Here is a 17,389-nt window from a genome sequence, read left to right as displayed (position 1 = left end):
AGAAAGCTGACATTTCAGCAGTGTTAATGGTGAGAAAAGGCTAGTTTAGAGTGTGTACAGCTGAAGTGTATCAGACTTTGCCAAAGGAAAAGATCTTTCTTTTATAAAAAAAAAAATTAGAAGTATACATACGGATGTATTGCATGCTGTGATGTTAGAAATAAGTTGTTCAACCACAGATTAAGCCAAATTAGTATTTCCCAGGCCCATCAGTGACTCTCCAGTGTATAGTTTAGTCACTGCTTACACCAATAACAGCAATTATATATTATCTTGAAAATCTTTGGTCAAGTCCAACAAAATCTTTAATCAAATCCAACAGATACACACTTTCATTTTGTTTTACGGAATTTAACAGAAACCAATTTCTTGCATTAACGTAGTCCAAGATGCTTATACCAATCTCTCCACTAGCACAGATAGGATATACTATGCTCTGAAGTTTTAGGGATATGCAGATGTAGAAATGCAGACCAGGACAAGAAGCTGTTTCCATCTCAATGAGAACTTTTTCCATGGAGTTACTCACAGGTGGAAAACCGTGTTGCAATATAAATGTCAGCAGTACATGCTAATTCTCTGTATAATGTAGAAACTTACATTCTCAGTTCTGAAAATACTTATTTTGGAGCCAGTGAACATTAGAGAAGAAGTGGCATGCTTTGACACAAGGATTGTGTTTTTTTCCTTGTTACTACACCACTATAAGATGAAAGGAATATTTTAGTGCCATAGGAAAAATATCCCTTGCAGTGATTACAGAGTACCTTTTCTGCATTGTTGAGTACTAATAGTTCCACACCACTCCTTAACAGACATTGCTAGCTACAGTTCTCACCAAAGTCCCAACTGCTGATGAAACAATTTATAGATGTAAAAAAAAAAAAAAAAGAAAAGGCCTGTTTTTCTTACCTTTTAAAAACTTTTCCTTGTGGTTACTTAAAAACCATGGGGAGAGACCAAAATGAGTATCGTTTGCCCAGTTATGTGCCATTCAGCTACTATGTACCTAAGCAGAGCTAAAGTTTCTGTTTAACAGAGAAATGTAATTGTTAACAAAGATTTCTTTTAGAGGAATAGAGTAGGATGTAATAGGGCTAGGAGGAGGTATGGGAGGGCATGGAAAAGTGTGGGAGAAATGCTGTATTCTGTACTAAGCTGGCAGGGGGGAGAACAGAGGAGTTGACAAAAGCCCCTTTTCCATTCTCTCCTAGGAACAGTGCCAGATTCCAGACTAGCTCCTCTTCTGAGGAGCTGAAAGGGACCAGTGTTAAATAGTGCGGTTTTGAAAAGCAAATATCAAACGTAGACAGCAGTGACCTGGATAGAAGCTGGTTTATATTAATGCATTTTCCTTTGAGAGAGCAGTTAGAGTTGCAGGTGGAACCTATTCAAGAAAACAAAATGATTAGTGGATTTGTATATATTTAGCATTCCATACTAGTGCTTATCCTTCAGTTCAAAAAAATCCTTCAAAAATAAGCTATTTCTCCTAGTACATAGAGAAAAAAATTGTCAGAAATCATTAAATGAAATCCTTTCTAGGATGTTTGTTTTACAGGTAATTTAAGTATACTAAGCTGTTAGTGATTTTTAGTAGTATAATTTAACAAGGGTACTGTTTTGATTTTAGAATCAAACATTTTAACTCTATCAGGAATCTGCAAAAATAAATTTCTTCATTTGCAGCCATCTGATAGCGTTATGGAATTGGGGAAACTAACCTTCTGACTGTTAATATTTCATCAAGTTTTGGAAGTGTACTGATTTCAAACTTTCATGAAGCAAACTTTCATGTTGAAACTTTCATGACATTTTATAAGTGTGCAAATAAATTTTAGAAGGATGTTGTCTATAATGTCCAAATAAATTGTAGTGTTCAAAAAAGTAATAGAAGGATGTTGTCTATTCTGAGGCTTTTAATGATGTTATTGATAATGATGCTTCTTACTTGTAATATTAATTTATAAGCAGTTTGTTTTGGTGACCAGCCGTAATGCAAGATATAAGAAATATTTTTTGGCATGTGCGAAACATAATTGAAGCAAACCACTTGCAGAACACTTTTAGCATTTGTAGCCATACTGTGGTAGTTGCCCATGGACACAGTGTGTGTTCCTCCATCTAAATTCTAGGTAGCTTGTGCTTTGGTAACGAGTGCGGATTGTCACCTTGCATTTAGCACATAATAGTAGGCATGTGCAATTATTGCAGAGAAGCTAAGATAGGATTGATTCTAACTATACTGTTCTAACTTGTTTGTTTAGTCATACCATTTGTTGGTTTAAAAACTGTCAGAGAGAATGATAGACCTTATTCTAAAACAAGGATAAAAAGATCATTACCCCTCTCACCACTTCTGAACTCTAATTCATAGGTCTCATGCTGTCCTTTTTTTACATAGTGACATAAATAGAATATCAGAAGTCGTCTATCGTTGCCATGCATATTCCTGTGAGAATTATCAGCTGTCATTTCACTGGTGATAAAAGAAAGGGGACAAAGCAGCAAAGTAACTTACCTAGTGCCAACAGAACTGTTGAAGCTGTCCCAGCCTACTACTGAAGTCAGTCATTGCAATTTCATGAGCCTCAGTTTGTTGCCATAGTGTGAGAGGAAGATGGCATTCTGTTCGGAGACACTGAAATAGGATTAAGTATCACAGCAAATAGTACTGAAAAAAACATTTGGTAGTTACTAAGATGATGATGCTCTGTTTTTCTCTTTAACTTTGAAGGTAATCATGACAGTAGCAGAGGATCTGTTGTGTTCTGCTTCTCAGAACAGTCGCATTTCACTGCAGCGAACACAGGCTGGATGGCTGTTGATAGCTGCCCTCATGACATTAGGTAGTAGCTTTCTACAATTTTTCTTCAACTACATTAAGCTCTTCTGTGTTCTGTCTCTGACTTTAGTTCTTTTGATGTTTCTTTTAATTTGCCACTGCAAAATAATTCTAAAAAAACAAATGCTAATTGGAATCTTTCTAAAATAAAAATATCACTTCTTTCAAATTTGCTATTAGTTCATTGGGAGCAATGTCTGAAAAATAGTGACTGAGTGAGACTGCTGTTAATTAAATATAGAAGATAAATTTGAAAGTCCATCTAACCAAATGTCTTTGTCATCACAAAGAATTACGCTGGTATTTTTTAACATCTATCACAGCACAAAATGAGCTAATATATTGTATTTCCATCTTGTCAGGCATTTGAAATCTTGCAGAACTTTCTGGTATTTTTAGCGGTCAGATTATTGGCTATGATCACTAAATTACTAATGAAGAATGTATTTTATCTGTTTTGTTCATATTTTTAAGGCACCTTTCATGTTTTCAGCTATTGCTTTTGCCCAACAGCTCCCAGTTTTTTCTTAGATCAGGGAAAACACACCTTGTGCATTAACCTGTAACAAATGTTTACTTTTCTGAACATCACTATTGGTTGTTACATCTCTTTTATGCTGGTGATCCACAGGGTCTGTACTTAATAAAACAGAGATTATAGTTGGCTTGGTCGCATACTAGTAAGTGTGTCAGTGGGTATGTAGTTAAGTATGAAAATGGAGTACCAAGACAGTAAACATTTGCGAAATTATATATGAGCTGGCTGGGAAAGTAACATAAAGTTTTGCTCACAGCTGTAAAGATTTTGTGAACATAGAAAAGAGAACCAAAGAGAAAATTTAATTTAATTAGTCCTTACATTGGCATGACAACTGTCAACATTTACAGGTCCTGCAGTTGTCCAACACCATCTGCCACGAATGCTGTTACTGTGGAAGTGCATCTTTCCGTCATCTCCTAAAGACCTAGAAACAGAGAAGACACGAGGAGATTCATTTACCTGGCAAGTAACACTGGAAGGTCGTGCTGGTGCTCTCTGTGGTAAGTGGGATTTACTGTGTCTTTCTCTGCATATTTATAGTTGGACTGTTTGTTTATTTTTCCTTCTGAAAGAACAATGATACTTCATGTTGATGGTTTTTTTCACTGAATGGTAAAGGATGTATTCACTTCCCAACATACATGCTTGTATGTATATATTTACCTATATATATGTCTCTATATACATGTGTTTCATTTTCATAAAAAAGAAACAAACAAACCACCCAAAAGGATTTTTTCTCTTGTTCTTCTGATCAGTTGATTTCCAGGCAGTAAATGATATCAGGAAGGTTGCTTCTCTTCTCTTGTTTAACATATGTATTACAGTAATGATGCAAACCAAGGTATGTTCTGTTGTTTATACAGTCTGTTGTGTTTGGTAAATAGCAGTTCTGTTTCCTAATAGGTAGCTTACTGTAAGCTAAATAGAATTGGTGAGTCAGTCAAACACATTTGTGAGAGTGGGAAGACTCAGGTAAAAATTACAATAAGGAAGTTGCAATTCTCAGCCAGTAAAGAGTACTACGTATTTGGCTGCTGTCTGGCAGGTTGCAATTTTTCCTCATGAAATACTGTGAATTTGGGTTTCCAAGAGATGACTCCAGTGATCTTCAAATACTTAATGTGTTTCAGTCATGTGTTCTAGAGTACTAAAGAGTCCTTTGCATTGCAGAAATGTGAACCTTAGTATAGTGATCACCCCCCTCTCTCTCCCTATCAGAAAGTGTGGAATTCAATAGTAATTTCATTTTAGAATTAACCTAAACAATTAACCTTTAAATAGTCTTTTTTTTTTTTCTTTTAGAAATGGGTCTTTAATACTGTATATTCTCTAGGTGCTTTTTTAATGTAAATAATGAAAAATACTTGTGTACATATAAGTTCTTTCTTAAAGTAAAGTAATTAAGCTAAATTTACACAGAAAACTAGCAAAGTAAACATTAGGTCATCTGATCATCGTTCTTCTCCCATTTTTTTCTTTTTTTATTATTATAGTGGAATTATGGTGAAGTTAAGTTATATCTCATAACTCAATTCATAACAAAAAGCAAAAAATCCTTGCATTTATATATGCAATTAAAAGTTGGGATATGAACATCCAAGCTGAGACACCAAAACAATGCATCTGTAAATACAACTTTTATAATTTGAGATTTTTATCAGTTTCTTAAATTATTAGTCATAATATTTTAATTTTTTTTGCATGTTTTCTTCTACTTTTAAATTATTAGTGAGGTAATAATGTGATTACTTCACTAATGTGATTTTTTTTCTTCTAGATGTCTCACAGTAAGTAAGTTAAAATCCAATTCCTTTTCTAGCTATCAAAAGCTTTGTTTCCCACTGTGCTGGTCTTCTTACTGATGAAGTTGTTCAGAGACTTCTTCCTCCTCTTCCAAGTGCTGTTGATTTATTGACACAGTAAGTGTGTGTATAAAACTAAATGGGATTCTGGTTTTCAAAAGCTACAAAGTAATCTTCTTGCATTTGATATAGAGCACTTTCTAAAGAGCTTTCTTTTCAAGGTACAAAAATTAGAGTATAGAACTCAACTGTATAGCTGAGGACTTCAGCTAGCGTAATAATGTGTCTTGCAGATTCCAGTATCATGTAAAAAAGCTAGGGAAGAAATTATTGCATGGTTTTGTTAAGTTAGTGTTTTTATTCTGCTTTTTTAATCAAACATGCATGTTCCTGTTTGCACATGATCATTTTTTATAAAATAATAAACAAAGTTCAAGAATATGCTTGAACAAAAAATTTTAGACATGGGCATTTTTTATATTTAGATTCCAAGCTAAGCTGGAAAGGGTTTTATAATTTTTAAACTTTTGCCTTCAGAACCTGTAGTGATTTAATGTATTTGGACTCTGAACTCTAACTTACAGAGATATATCCACAGAAAAGTTAATTGTAATAAATACAAGTACAATCAAAGGAAATAGAAAACCTCATTTATTTCTCTAGTATTAAATAAAAATAATGACTGGGAATGAAGAACAGACATTCTGTCAGAACATGTGAAATAAATTGTTTTGCTCCTACTATTGGTAATGCAAATCAAAACTGTACTGTATAATATGTATAGATTTTTAAAGCATTTAGTAGAGTGGTACAAATGAAACTGGAGTGTTGCATAATGCTTAAAGTCTTTAACATCTCTGATGTGCTTTTTATTTTTTAAGGCTTTCTTCAATATATAAATCATATGGAAATTCTTTAAAAACACCATCAATGGTTTACAGACATAAACTTTATGAATTACTAGCAGTATTGCCTCCAAAGGCCTGTGAAGGTATGTATTTCCTCACGAAGATAAACCTATAAAAGATACCATGGGCTTATTTTTAAGTTTTTATTCAACATATAGTCAGCTAGCAAAAATTAATTCCACCTTTTCTAATACAGAAATTTTATTCCCTCTGTATAAATTTGATGAAACTGTGGTGAAGTTACTGTGGTTTTGAAAACCTAGTGTTCATGATCTTTTTTTCTCCTCTCTGGTTACAAATACAGACTTTTGTCCTATTTTTAGTTAAAACTTGAAGGTAGACAACCTTGCAATTTTAAACTATTTGAAGAATTTACTTTCTTTGATGCCTGTTTTACTTTCCATTGAATCCTAAATCGAAAAGGTGTAATCTTAGCATAAACCAATTACATATAGTCCATTGAAAGAATTTAATGGCTTCAAGTAGACTTATATATTACAGGTGTATTAATCTGATCCTGTGCAGATTGTGGATAAAATTTTGTATTTAAAGAAAAATTTCAACAAAATCTGGGGATAGATTTACTTTTCTGTAGCAGAACATAACTAGCAGTATTTAAAATCTAATCCTCTAATCCAGTAACTATGGACTGTAGTTAGACAGGTCTATCAGTTCAGCTAAAACATTAAATATCTTTTTCATCTTTAAATTGCTTGCCATAGAGTACTGTATGGACTGAAATAAGGAACCAGAGTGTTTTTGACAGTTGGAAAGAGAAGTACAGGGTATTTCATCAGGACAGAGAGAATATGGGCCAGCCAGGCACTGAATTGACTGTGCCTTCTGTATCGTGGAGGAAATCCTTACTCAAATAATCGGCTCCATCTAGTGGTAACTGCTAAGTGAATCTTCTTAAAGCTGTTGTCACATTAGGAGTCTGTATATAACACTTGAAGCATAGTGTATAATACTCATTTGTGACTTGAGCTTAAAAGACTGAAAATGACACCTCCATCCTTTAGAGCAAGTTATTTTTGTTCTTTTATTACAGGGACCATGTTTTATAAAATATGAATATTTGGGTATGAACGGGTTTGGCTGTTTCTTGGTGTGTTTGGAATTTTTGCTTATGGTTCGACTTTATTGAAAAATATAGTGTTTTACATTATGACCTGCAAAGCCTGACTCTTGTGAAAGAGCATCCTAGCTGAGGATGCTGCATTCTAGAACCAATAAATAAAATAAAGCTTAAGATTTGTTATAAATAAGTGGTCACCCTGCTGAAGGCTTTGTAAATAGCCTTAGAATCAAAACAGTGATTTGACAGATGTCATCTCAGAGTTGTCCACCTGTTTGTAATACAGCAGTATGAGAGTGGGGAAAGAATGGAAATGCATATGTTGCCAGTGCTTATTTTCAAGGTCAGTTATATATTTTAACACACAAGTATGCATCTTTTAAAAATGCAAAAAAAAAGTTTTTAAAGTAAAGCTTGAAACAAATACCGTTCTTTCCTTATTATTTCCAGTATGTCAACTTCATCCAGAAACTGTATGTCTTTGCAAATACTAGGATTTTAAAAAATAAATTATTTGGGAAAACAATATGACTATGGAACCCAGGCTGCTTTTTTCAATGTCTAATTTTAGTCATTATCATTAGGAGGAATATTAGGACTACTCTTGTGTTGCACAGCCTGGCCCATTTTGTGTGGCTCAGTGACACACTGAATGAGAAATTTTCACCAGTTTATGGTTTTCTCTTTTTTAATTTTCTTCAATCCAGGTAGTTAGCCAGAGGATAGAAACCTGCAAGTTGTTTCTTTTTGAGAAAATTGGTGACGGAGACATGTACTAGGAGTTGTAATCAAGCTTTTAGTATTTGCAAGTAATGTGCAAAACTTGTTTTCTTTAGCACAAGAGGAAGAAAACAAAATACCCAGCAAAATAAACAGTTGAAAACAGATTCTTTGTTCATAGCTCCAAGTCTCTTTCTCAATTCAAACCTTTAGATTTCTGAGGCCTGGGATACTAGGACTTGTTCAGGCTCTGCTTGGTCCCTTCCTGCTCTCTTTCTGCGCCTCTGATGTTTCTCATACTGCTTTCTGTCATCACTAAAAATCAGTATCTGCTCAAACAGCAGAATGGGTCTGTTCAGCCTGGAGAAGGCTGAGAGGGGATCTCGTCAGTACTTAGAAGTACCTTAAAGGTGGATGTCAAGAGGATGGGGCCAGACTCTTTCCAGTGGTGCCCAGTGACAGGTTAAGGGGCAACGGGCACAAACTGAAACTCAAGAAGTTTAATCTTAATATGAGGAAGAACTTCCTTACATTGAGGGTGGCAGAGCACTGGAACAGACTGCCCAGAGAGGTTGTGGAGTCTCCTTCTCTGGAGATATTCAAAACCTGCCTGGAAGTGTTCCTGTGTGACTTGCTGTAGGTGACCCTGCTTTGGCAGGGGGGTTAGACTAGATGATCTCCAGAGGTCCCTTCCAACCCTGATGGTTCCTGTGATTCTCTGATTTTATGGAGGCTTACTGTGAGTGTGCATGAGTAGTAGCTGATTTTTTGCATTATTTCAGCAATGACAGATATGAGAAGAATGTATTAGGTTAACTTGAACATCAGTGAAATACATTAACATGTTTTAGTTGCTGTCTTCCATCATGTGTGAACGGTTAAGACTTTGCAATTTAGCTGATCCAAAGTATGAACTTGTTAAGCTGGGAAGAGCTAGTTCTGTTTCTAAGACGACGATTCATGTTCGTGATCATTTTCATGTGTCATTAGTTTTGGGTTATAATGTGCTTATGTTTTTGAGGCTAAAACGTTTATTTCCTATGAGTTAATGTAAAAAAATTAATTATTATAATGTCCTATTAGAGAATGTCACACAGATCATTTCAGTAGTTTGAATTTTGATTATTAGATTGGTTGATGTTTTCTGTGGTCTGAAATTAATGTGTTTTGTCAGACAACTCATTAGGGTTCTTTCATTCTTCAGCTTTTTGTGCTTGTTATGTTCCATTGTCTAAACCATAAAATTGAATACAAGCATTCACTTCTCTTTCTTAATAGGATGAGATGAATAGCTAGAATGCTGGAACAGCATTCTGGCTCAGAATTTTGAGCTGCTTTACATTGGGATAATATTATTTGACATGTTGAGGGTGCCCAAGTGTCTGGGACTAAAATAAATGTTAATTTGGTTAAAAATTGCTCCTTTAAATTTTATTTGAAAGGCTGTTTTCATGGAAAGGGGATTTTTCAAATTTTTTTAAATTGTGATCTATAACAATTAATGAAAGAGCAGTTTCTAGTTGATTTTAATTATTGTGCTTTTTAAAAAGGCTCAATTTCTGTCCCTTTCACACAGTATCTGTGCATCTTGGAATATATTTGATAGTGCTAACCTTTTGCATTAGATTTGAGTTAAGCATTGGAGGGAAAATTACATACTTGCTAATTAGTCAGGGAGACAGGCAAAGCAGCAGATGCCTGCAGGGGAGGGAGGCTGATGAGGACGGGAGTTTGGGGGGTAGGGTGGAGGAAGTCGGCTTTCTCAGAACAGAATCAAGACTCGGGAAGGGTAAAATAGCTGGTTGCAACTACCAACTCCAGCTATACAAACGGTTCTGCTTGTGCTCATGAGGTGCTGACAACTGTGCTGTCCCACTTTTTGGAACTTCCCTGTGTTGAAAAATTATAAGCAACTTGAGTGCAAATAGGTGATTGTGTAATCATCTAACAACAAAACTGAATGCAAAGAACTGAATATGTGGAGTTAAGTTCCCCCTTAATGCTGATATTTCCCAATTCATCAGGACTTGTCTTTGCAATCTTAATGCTCTGGAGGTAAATTCTCATGTAATATTTACATAAAGACTGTGTACATTCTGTAAGATCAGTTCCGCAGTGTTCTTCAACACAACTTACTTAGCAGATAAGCCAGACCTTTCTCATCACATCTGGTTCAGCACTGGAAATGTTCTCTCACTGCAGAGACTTGTTTTAATAACCTTAAAGTAGTCTGACTTGGAATGCCTAATGTTGTTTATGTATAATATATAATCTTGTCTGAAATACTATGTACAAAAATATGTGAAAGTTTTAACTACCAGTGTAAATTATCATAATGTAACCTACGATAAATTCCTCATGCTTTGCTTTTTGAGTGCGAACTCCTGAAATAGGGGAGTACGTTCTGCAACTTTTTGGTTATTTATCAAACTTACGGATGTTTTAAATTAAATCTGCTTGCCAAGTCCAAGTATTCCTGCGTGGTTATGTAATACATTCCACAGCATTAATTTTCAGGAAATAGAAGAAAAGATGGCTGTGCTTGCAACTGCCTTTTTTCCACTACTTTAATTGTAAATGTAACTGACTTACTGGATTAGCAGTTGTATGGCATTATGCCTTCTGTAAAGGTAAAGATCTCTGTTTTTCAGCTTCTAGATTGCTGTAAGTGCTTAGTTTGCTTATCTTAGGTAGTGCTCTATTGTTTCCCCTGTCAAGAGTGTTCTCCAATTAACTATTTGAAGACTTAAGAAAAATGTTGGATTGATGTTGCTATTTCAGTATAAATGTCTTCTTCCCAAAGTTGCTTGTGGCAAGTAATTAACTGAAAATTTTGAATACTTTTTTCCTTTAATTTAAAGGAAGCTTCTGTGCTGTTCTAAAAGAATTAGTGGCTGACTTGACTGTCCCAGATAGCCAGATCGATACCTCTACATTCTTGCTTCCGCCCCTTTGTCATGAGAATGATCTCCTTTTACTTGGTCCCTTACTGCAGGAGACTGACCACCGATTTATCGAAGAGCAGGTACTTTTTGATCTAGTGTAATGGTGGTATTATATTTTCATGCAGTTCTAGTAATTTGGGTCAGTGCTGGTTTTGACTTGGTCAAAAATATGGCTATCACTTTTTTCTTTCTTACAGCTCCTTTTAGGTAACAGCATAGCTGGTGGCAGCCTGGAATATGACCCTTATTCAATTTATGAAAAAATTGCAAATGGTGATTCAGTACCTAAACCACTACCTCCCATATTGTCTGTTATCAGTGCAGCAACTCGTCTTTTTGGAGTTATGTTTTCCCATGTAGCAGAATCTCACAGGTAAAGTAATAACTGTAACTGTTGGGGAATTCGGGAGATGCTAGAAGATGGTCACAGTGTTTGAGATTGAACACAGAAGAGAACAATTCTGAAAATATAATGAATTATATAAGTGGATTCTCTAAACCATCTGAATAATACAATTCAGACTAACAAATTATTAGACTTTAAACAGAAAGTTACTCACAACAAAAAGACACATCCAGTAAGAGGTTACAGTCATATAATAAATTCTGTTGACCAAGAAAAATAATGTTTTGTTTCGATAGCCAGATCAAAATAGACATTTTAAGAGAATTTAAGAGATATTACACAATGATTATAGTACTTAATATGTAATTACTAAATGCCTTAGAACTAAGGAGGGACAAAATGGGTAGGAAGCTGCAGTAAAATTTAACCCTTATCCTGCCTCACTCTCTATAAAAAGTAGATGGAAAGAAACAAGAGCATGTCTTAACAGAATTCTGTCAAGGTACAAGAATGCTTGAAAGGGATCACAAACTTCTCTTGGTTTTGTGGATATGGACACATGTGGCATTTTTGGGTTGTTTCACATTTATAAGCACTCTGATCGCTGAGGCATGAAATTCCTCAAGATTTTTGCACCCTGTTGCTTATTCTGTATGCTGTTGTTAATTTTCTTGAATGTAGCTTTAGAAGAAATAAATTATTTTTAAATTAAACAGCTTTATATTTTCAAAGCCAACTGTAGTTAGACCTTGAAATCATGATCATTGTAGGTAGTGATGGTTTTGTAATTTCCTGTTAGGGATGAGTGCTTAGCACGCAAGTCCTGAGTATTGATGTCTTCACTGCTTAGAATGTTCAGGATTTAGTGTAATCCCAAGGCAGTTGTTTGTAGATGAGCATACCTGCCAATAAAATTGCCACATGCTTTATGATATGTTCTTCTGACTTGCATTTACTTCCTTATTCTGTCTTCACCGACTGCTTTTTTTCATGGGTTTTTCTCTATTTGTCTGGGCTTTTTGCCCCTACTGTCACCAGGTTGCTGGTTGTTTTTCTTTACCTGTTTCTCAAGACCTGAACTAACTGCTGCAGATGGCTGCATTTTCGTTTTCTGTTTCTTTTCCCTCCTCCTTTCTTGGTTGTAAGTCAAAATGTATTATTCCCATACACAGTTCCTTTTAATAACATCTGTCTAATGTTACTTAGATATAGGTGATTTTTTGTGAATACGTATGGTATAAGGAAACAAAGGCAAAAAGTTCATGTTCATAGTGTAATTACCTATTCTAATATGGAATACAAAAATTTTTTGTAGTAGACAGGGATGCCAGTTGAAGGAAAATGCTCAAGACTTAGGGTAATAGATTTGTTCCAGCTGTGTTTCTATAATATATAGGCATTGTTATGCATTTTGAAATAAAATAGAAAAGCTTGATTTGTTTCCTTAATTTTTAATTATGTGATGTCTTTTCTGTTTTTGTTTAAGGCTCCAGGTGTTAGAACAGTTGTTGAATTCCATAAAGCAAACAAAAGGATCACGGCAACAAATAGTACAACTAAATGTTGTGTCAGCCTTTTCTATTTCCTTAAAGGTAAATCTCCTTTGTTTCTCTCTCTCTGTGTTATTAAAACATGGCATGTGTTGGTTCAAATGAGCATACACAGAAGTTCTTATGTTGATTAACGGTCAAGGTGAAGATCAGTCCTGTTTTCTGTGATAATATATTGTTTTGTGATGTCGCACTTTTCTTAAGAGCTGAATAGTCACAGTTTAATTTTTCCCTTTTTTTAATGTTAAAGGGTTAGGGAAACCCATTCCAGTACACTGTAGTATACTATCATCCATACTAGTGTCATTCAAATAGGAGAGATGGGAAAATTCTGTTTGTATCATTTCTGTCTTTATCACAGAGATAAGAAACATAAATATATATGTCTCATATTTCTTACTGTATAAATAAATAAAATGTAACGATTGGTAAAATAAATTAATCTCATAACTATCTGCCGTTTGTTGCTTTTCCCTTTGCTTTATTTCTGTTTTCCTGTGTTCATGTGCAGTTTTCATTCTTCCCCCCTTAGGCTTTCTTCAAACTAAGGCAAAACATTTTCAGTATAGACAAGACCTTTCATTGTACAATATATGTATTTAGGGCTTATTTAATATGCAATCCAGATAACTGCTGTAGCTTTTGCTCATACTCTTTTTTTTTTTTTTTTTTTTGGACTGGGATTTTTCTTTGTGTCATTATTCTGTTTTCACTGGTTTTCTTCTTGATACTGTTTCCTGAATTTTATGCTAGTGTGTTGGTTTATTAGGTTCTACTGCAATCTGTGTAGGATTTCTTAAAATCAGAATGTTGATACTATAATGTTGTGCTATGATGTACACTTATGTGGGGTTAGACTTACTTCTAACTGTCAAAACAGCAAATAAAAATAGTGGAATTTGTCAGATAAAAGGGGAAGAAAACAAAATTCCTTCTGCAGATCTTGTAATTTTTGCATGACTGACAGAAAAAACACATTCTGGTCACTATACTGTCTTACTGTTTAATATATTTAATATCTATTTTTAGCACTTGGCTAACTGCAAGGGAAGTTTAGGTCCAGAAGAAGTTAGAAGGTCTGCCCTAACATTGGTAATGGGTGCCTTGGAAAGCAATCATCCACTCCTAAGATGTGCTGCTGCAGAGTGTTTGGCCAGATTGGCACAGGTGGTTTCTGACAGTGCCTTCACTGCTGGATTAGCACAAGTCAGTTTTGACAAGTAAGTTCAAAAAAATTGTGGTAAGTTACTGGTTAAGTTTATAAAATGTTTGAGAAATCTACCTGGCCCCTATTATGATAATAATTTTTAAAAGCTAGTTTCCTTCATGAATTTGATATCACTTCAGAAATTAACAGGAAAAAGCACTGCCTGACTTCTGCGTGTATTTCTTAGTTTTGCTGATCTTTAAGAAGATTGTCTAAGCAAGCATGTAGACTTTCAAATTAATTAAATTGACTGCTGTTGTAGCAACATCATTTAAGTGTATCTAAAATATTTTTGGTACTTCCTTCAGATAAGAGGTGATAAATGAACTTAGAATTTTGGCAATACAACACTGTCTGATAAAATATTTTGCTGATTATATACTAGAAGTTCCCTTTGTAGATGTGCTTATTACATAGTATCAGTCTTGGTGATTACACTAACAGCTTGCTTTCTTTATAATTAATAGGCTAAAATCTGCTAGGGATGTGGTATCAAGAACAGGTCATTCTTTGGCTCTGGGATGTCTGTATAGGTACCTAGGCGGAATAAGTTCTACTCAGCACCTGAATGCATGTGTTGGAATCCTTTATACTTTATCTCAGGACAGTACTTCTCCTGATGTACAGGTACTTGTCACTTATCTAGAAATGTTATGTTACAAATTAACTGATTTATGTTCAGAGTGTAAGTTTTTTTTCTTGTAAGACTAATACTTCACAACCGCTTAGGCATACCTCACAGATGATGGCTCGAGCGGCAAAGGCGATGAAAACCATAGCCCCTGCTCAAAATGCACTTTCCAAGTAAGAGCTATGATGAGATGTGGGAGGTTCTTATTTAATGATTGATGAGGCTGATAAGGCTAAGATATGCTGACTTCACAAACAATATTTGATGTTTTATGAGTTTATTAATTTCACATTCACCTATATCTTGACCTTGACTAGATAGAATCATAGAATGGTTTGGGTTGGAAGGGACCTTTAAGGATCATCTAGTCCAACGCCTCTGTAATGAGCAGGGACATCTTCAACTCCATCAGGTTGCTCAGAGCCCCATCCAGCCTGACCTTGAATGTTTCTAGGGATGGGGCATCCACCACCTCTCTGGACAACTTGTTCCAGTGTTTCACCACCCTCATTGTGAAAAATTTCTTTCTTATATCTAGATAGTACCTAGGTTTTTTTGTTCGTGTCAGTTTTTGTCTCTACTATGATGTTTACCTCACAGCATTTTTTGTTGAAGGGTTATGTAGTAAATAACAGGGATTTGTAGCCTGAATGCTGTAGAACTTGGTCAATATACTTCCTTGAATAAGGCAAGATGTTTTGAAAACTAATTCAAATTATTTCTATGTGGCTAAAACTGTGTATTCCATGTAGTTGTTTAAATCTCAGTTAAAGACTTTTTTTAAGCTTTGTCTACAATATCTTTACACAGAGAAGAACTGTATGTTGACATGAAACAGATGTGGCTATTGGTGCAAAGTAACTGACACTAAAATAATGTGTTGTTTCAGCAACTCTGTTGTAGTATTTTTTCAGAATTCTCTTGTTCTTCCACATGGAACTATAAGAAATTTTACAAAGAGTAGAATGTATTTGAGGAATAATATTCACTATTAAATTAATTTACTGTTAGATTAATTTTGATTTTTAATTAACAATGACAAATCTAAAATGGTTCTTTCCTTGCAGAACATACATTGTAACATATTCAAAATGGCTATTAAGCATCAAGTTCTTAAAGTTTCTTTCTATAACCTCTTCATTTGTCACTTTGGAACCTAGAAGTGCAACTTCTATTACACTTAATTACTGAATTTCACTTAAACAATCAAATTTTAAAAGGATCTTATGTTTATTCTATCATTACAGCTTACATTACATGACTGCTGCTCTTATTTTACAGGCATGGGCACTACACTCTCTGTCACTGATAGTAGATTTAGCTGGCCCCTTGTATCATGTGCATGTGGAACCTACCTTATCTCTTGTTCTCATGTTGTTGTTGACTGTGCCACCTGCTTACACTGAAGTTCACCAAAGCCTTGGTCGCTGTTTAAATGCACTTATTACCACCCTGGGCCCTGAGTTGCAAGGTATGCAACATGCAATAGTGTCAGCTTTGTTTGGTTTAGCAACAAAATTGCTAAACATTGTTTGAATGAATTTTGTAAACAAATAAATGCATACTAAGTTTTTTTTCCTTGTTGTAGGAGTATTTCACAGGCCATGAGTTTATGCAATGAAGATGACACGACTGCTAGTTTTCCAAAAATAGTCTCTCTTTTTGACATCTTTTCCATTGTTTGGTTCTCCAAGCCTTGCCTTGGGCTGAAAATTCATTTAGCATGAAAACAGAAGGTATTCATATTTCAAGAATTAGGAGCCAGTCTATGTCTTAGTTATGATGCAGACATTTAAAATTTGCAGACATTTAAAATCTAAATCAACTTTTAGATAGCTGGACACTGAAGTTTCCAGAGAGCAATGTGATGGTTACTCGTTGATATCAGAGTATAACACAGATACAGAAAGGATCCTTCAAGAGGATGAGAGTTATGGATGGCTTGAGAAAAAGACAGGTTATCATGTTTTGAAAAAAAAAGTTGTTTTAAAAACAAAAACCTTTTTTCTTCTGAATACAGGCAGCAGTACGACAGTTTCAGCCTTAAGAACTTCTTGCCTCCTGGGCTGTGCAGTGATGCAGGATAATCCTGACTGCCTTGTTCAGGCTCAAGCCATCTCTTGCCTTCAGCAGCTTCACATGTTTGCTCCTCGACATGTCAACTTGTCTAGCCTTGTAAGCTGCCTATGTGTGAGTATACGTTTACTAGTCTATATCCTTGTATTTTAAAACATTTTGTTCAGAAACACTTAAAAAATGCAGATGCTTCTTTAATCAGAGAAACTGATCATTGTGTAGGGTGAGGTGTTTCATATGCTCCTACAGGCAAGTATTCTCTATTTTTTCAGTTTTTTCCCCAATTTCTGCTTCCTCTTTACAAGATGAGCACCTTCTGTAGAAATCTTTGCCTTCTGAACTGCTTGCAAGTGCATTCTGCTGCTCTTACTAAGGCCAGTTGTTTGGCAGGATATACCATTCATTACAAGTTTGCACTGGATTTTTACCACTTATTTTATGTTGGCCGGATTTTTTCCTCTGCTGCTTTTTATGTTTTAGGTGAAGGATTGAATAAAAAAAAATTGTGTGTACTAATTACTGAGAATTGCTTTGTTTGGGTCTGTTTTTTCATGATGGTGAAAAATTGTGGATTTTTCTGTTTTGTAATTTCTGTAGCACTAATGCTTCAGTGTACTGACTTCTTGGCAGTCAGTATAAAAATTTCTGACATATAAGTAACAGTCAAACTAGGTCTTTGGAAAAAATAAAGTAAACTCTTTTTCAGCCCTATTTGACAAAGGGAGGGGGTGTTTATT

At 34.9% G+C, this 17,389-nt stretch overlaps 1 protein-coding gene across 1 annotated transcript in view; it reads left to right on the top strand.

The window, feature by feature from the left end:
• LOC104168931 (HEAT repeat-containing protein 5A-like) overlaps positions 1–16,766 on the top strand; it is a gene marked incomplete at its 3' end in the record, with an annotated part of 30,935 nt that extends 14,169 nt beyond the window's left edge. Inside the window, exons 11-21 of the mRNA XM_009709705.1 lie at positions 2,738–2,849; positions 3,734–3,886; positions 5,209–5,308; positions 6,073–6,182; positions 10,759–10,922; positions 11,040–11,215; positions 12,675–12,780; positions 13,768–13,958; positions 14,413–14,572; positions 15,858–16,047; positions 16,597–16,766. Coding sequence (XP_009708007.1) covers positions 2,738–2,849; positions 3,734–3,886; positions 5,209–5,308; positions 6,073–6,182; positions 10,759–10,922; positions 11,040–11,215; positions 12,675–12,780; positions 13,768–13,958; positions 14,413–14,572; positions 15,858–16,047; positions 16,597–16,766 — 1,632 coding nt within the window. The remainder of the gene's footprint in view (positions 1–2,737; positions 2,850–3,733; positions 3,887–5,208; positions 5,309–6,072; positions 6,183–10,758; positions 10,923–11,039; positions 11,216–12,674; positions 12,781–13,767; positions 13,959–14,412; positions 14,573–15,857; positions 16,048–16,596) is intronic.
• Positions 16,767–17,389: the final 623 nt, after the last annotated feature.

The sequence above is a fragment of the Cariama cristata genome, unplaced genomic scaffold (assembly GCF_000690535.1).
Source record: "Cariama cristata isolate BGI_N322 unplaced genomic scaffold, ASM69053v1 scaffold45151, whole genome shotgun sequence".
Taxonomy (NCBI): domain Eukaryota; kingdom Metazoa; phylum Chordata; class Aves; order Cariamiformes; family Cariamidae; genus Cariama; species Cariama cristata.
This window is presented reverse-complemented; position numbering and strand designations above follow the sequence as displayed.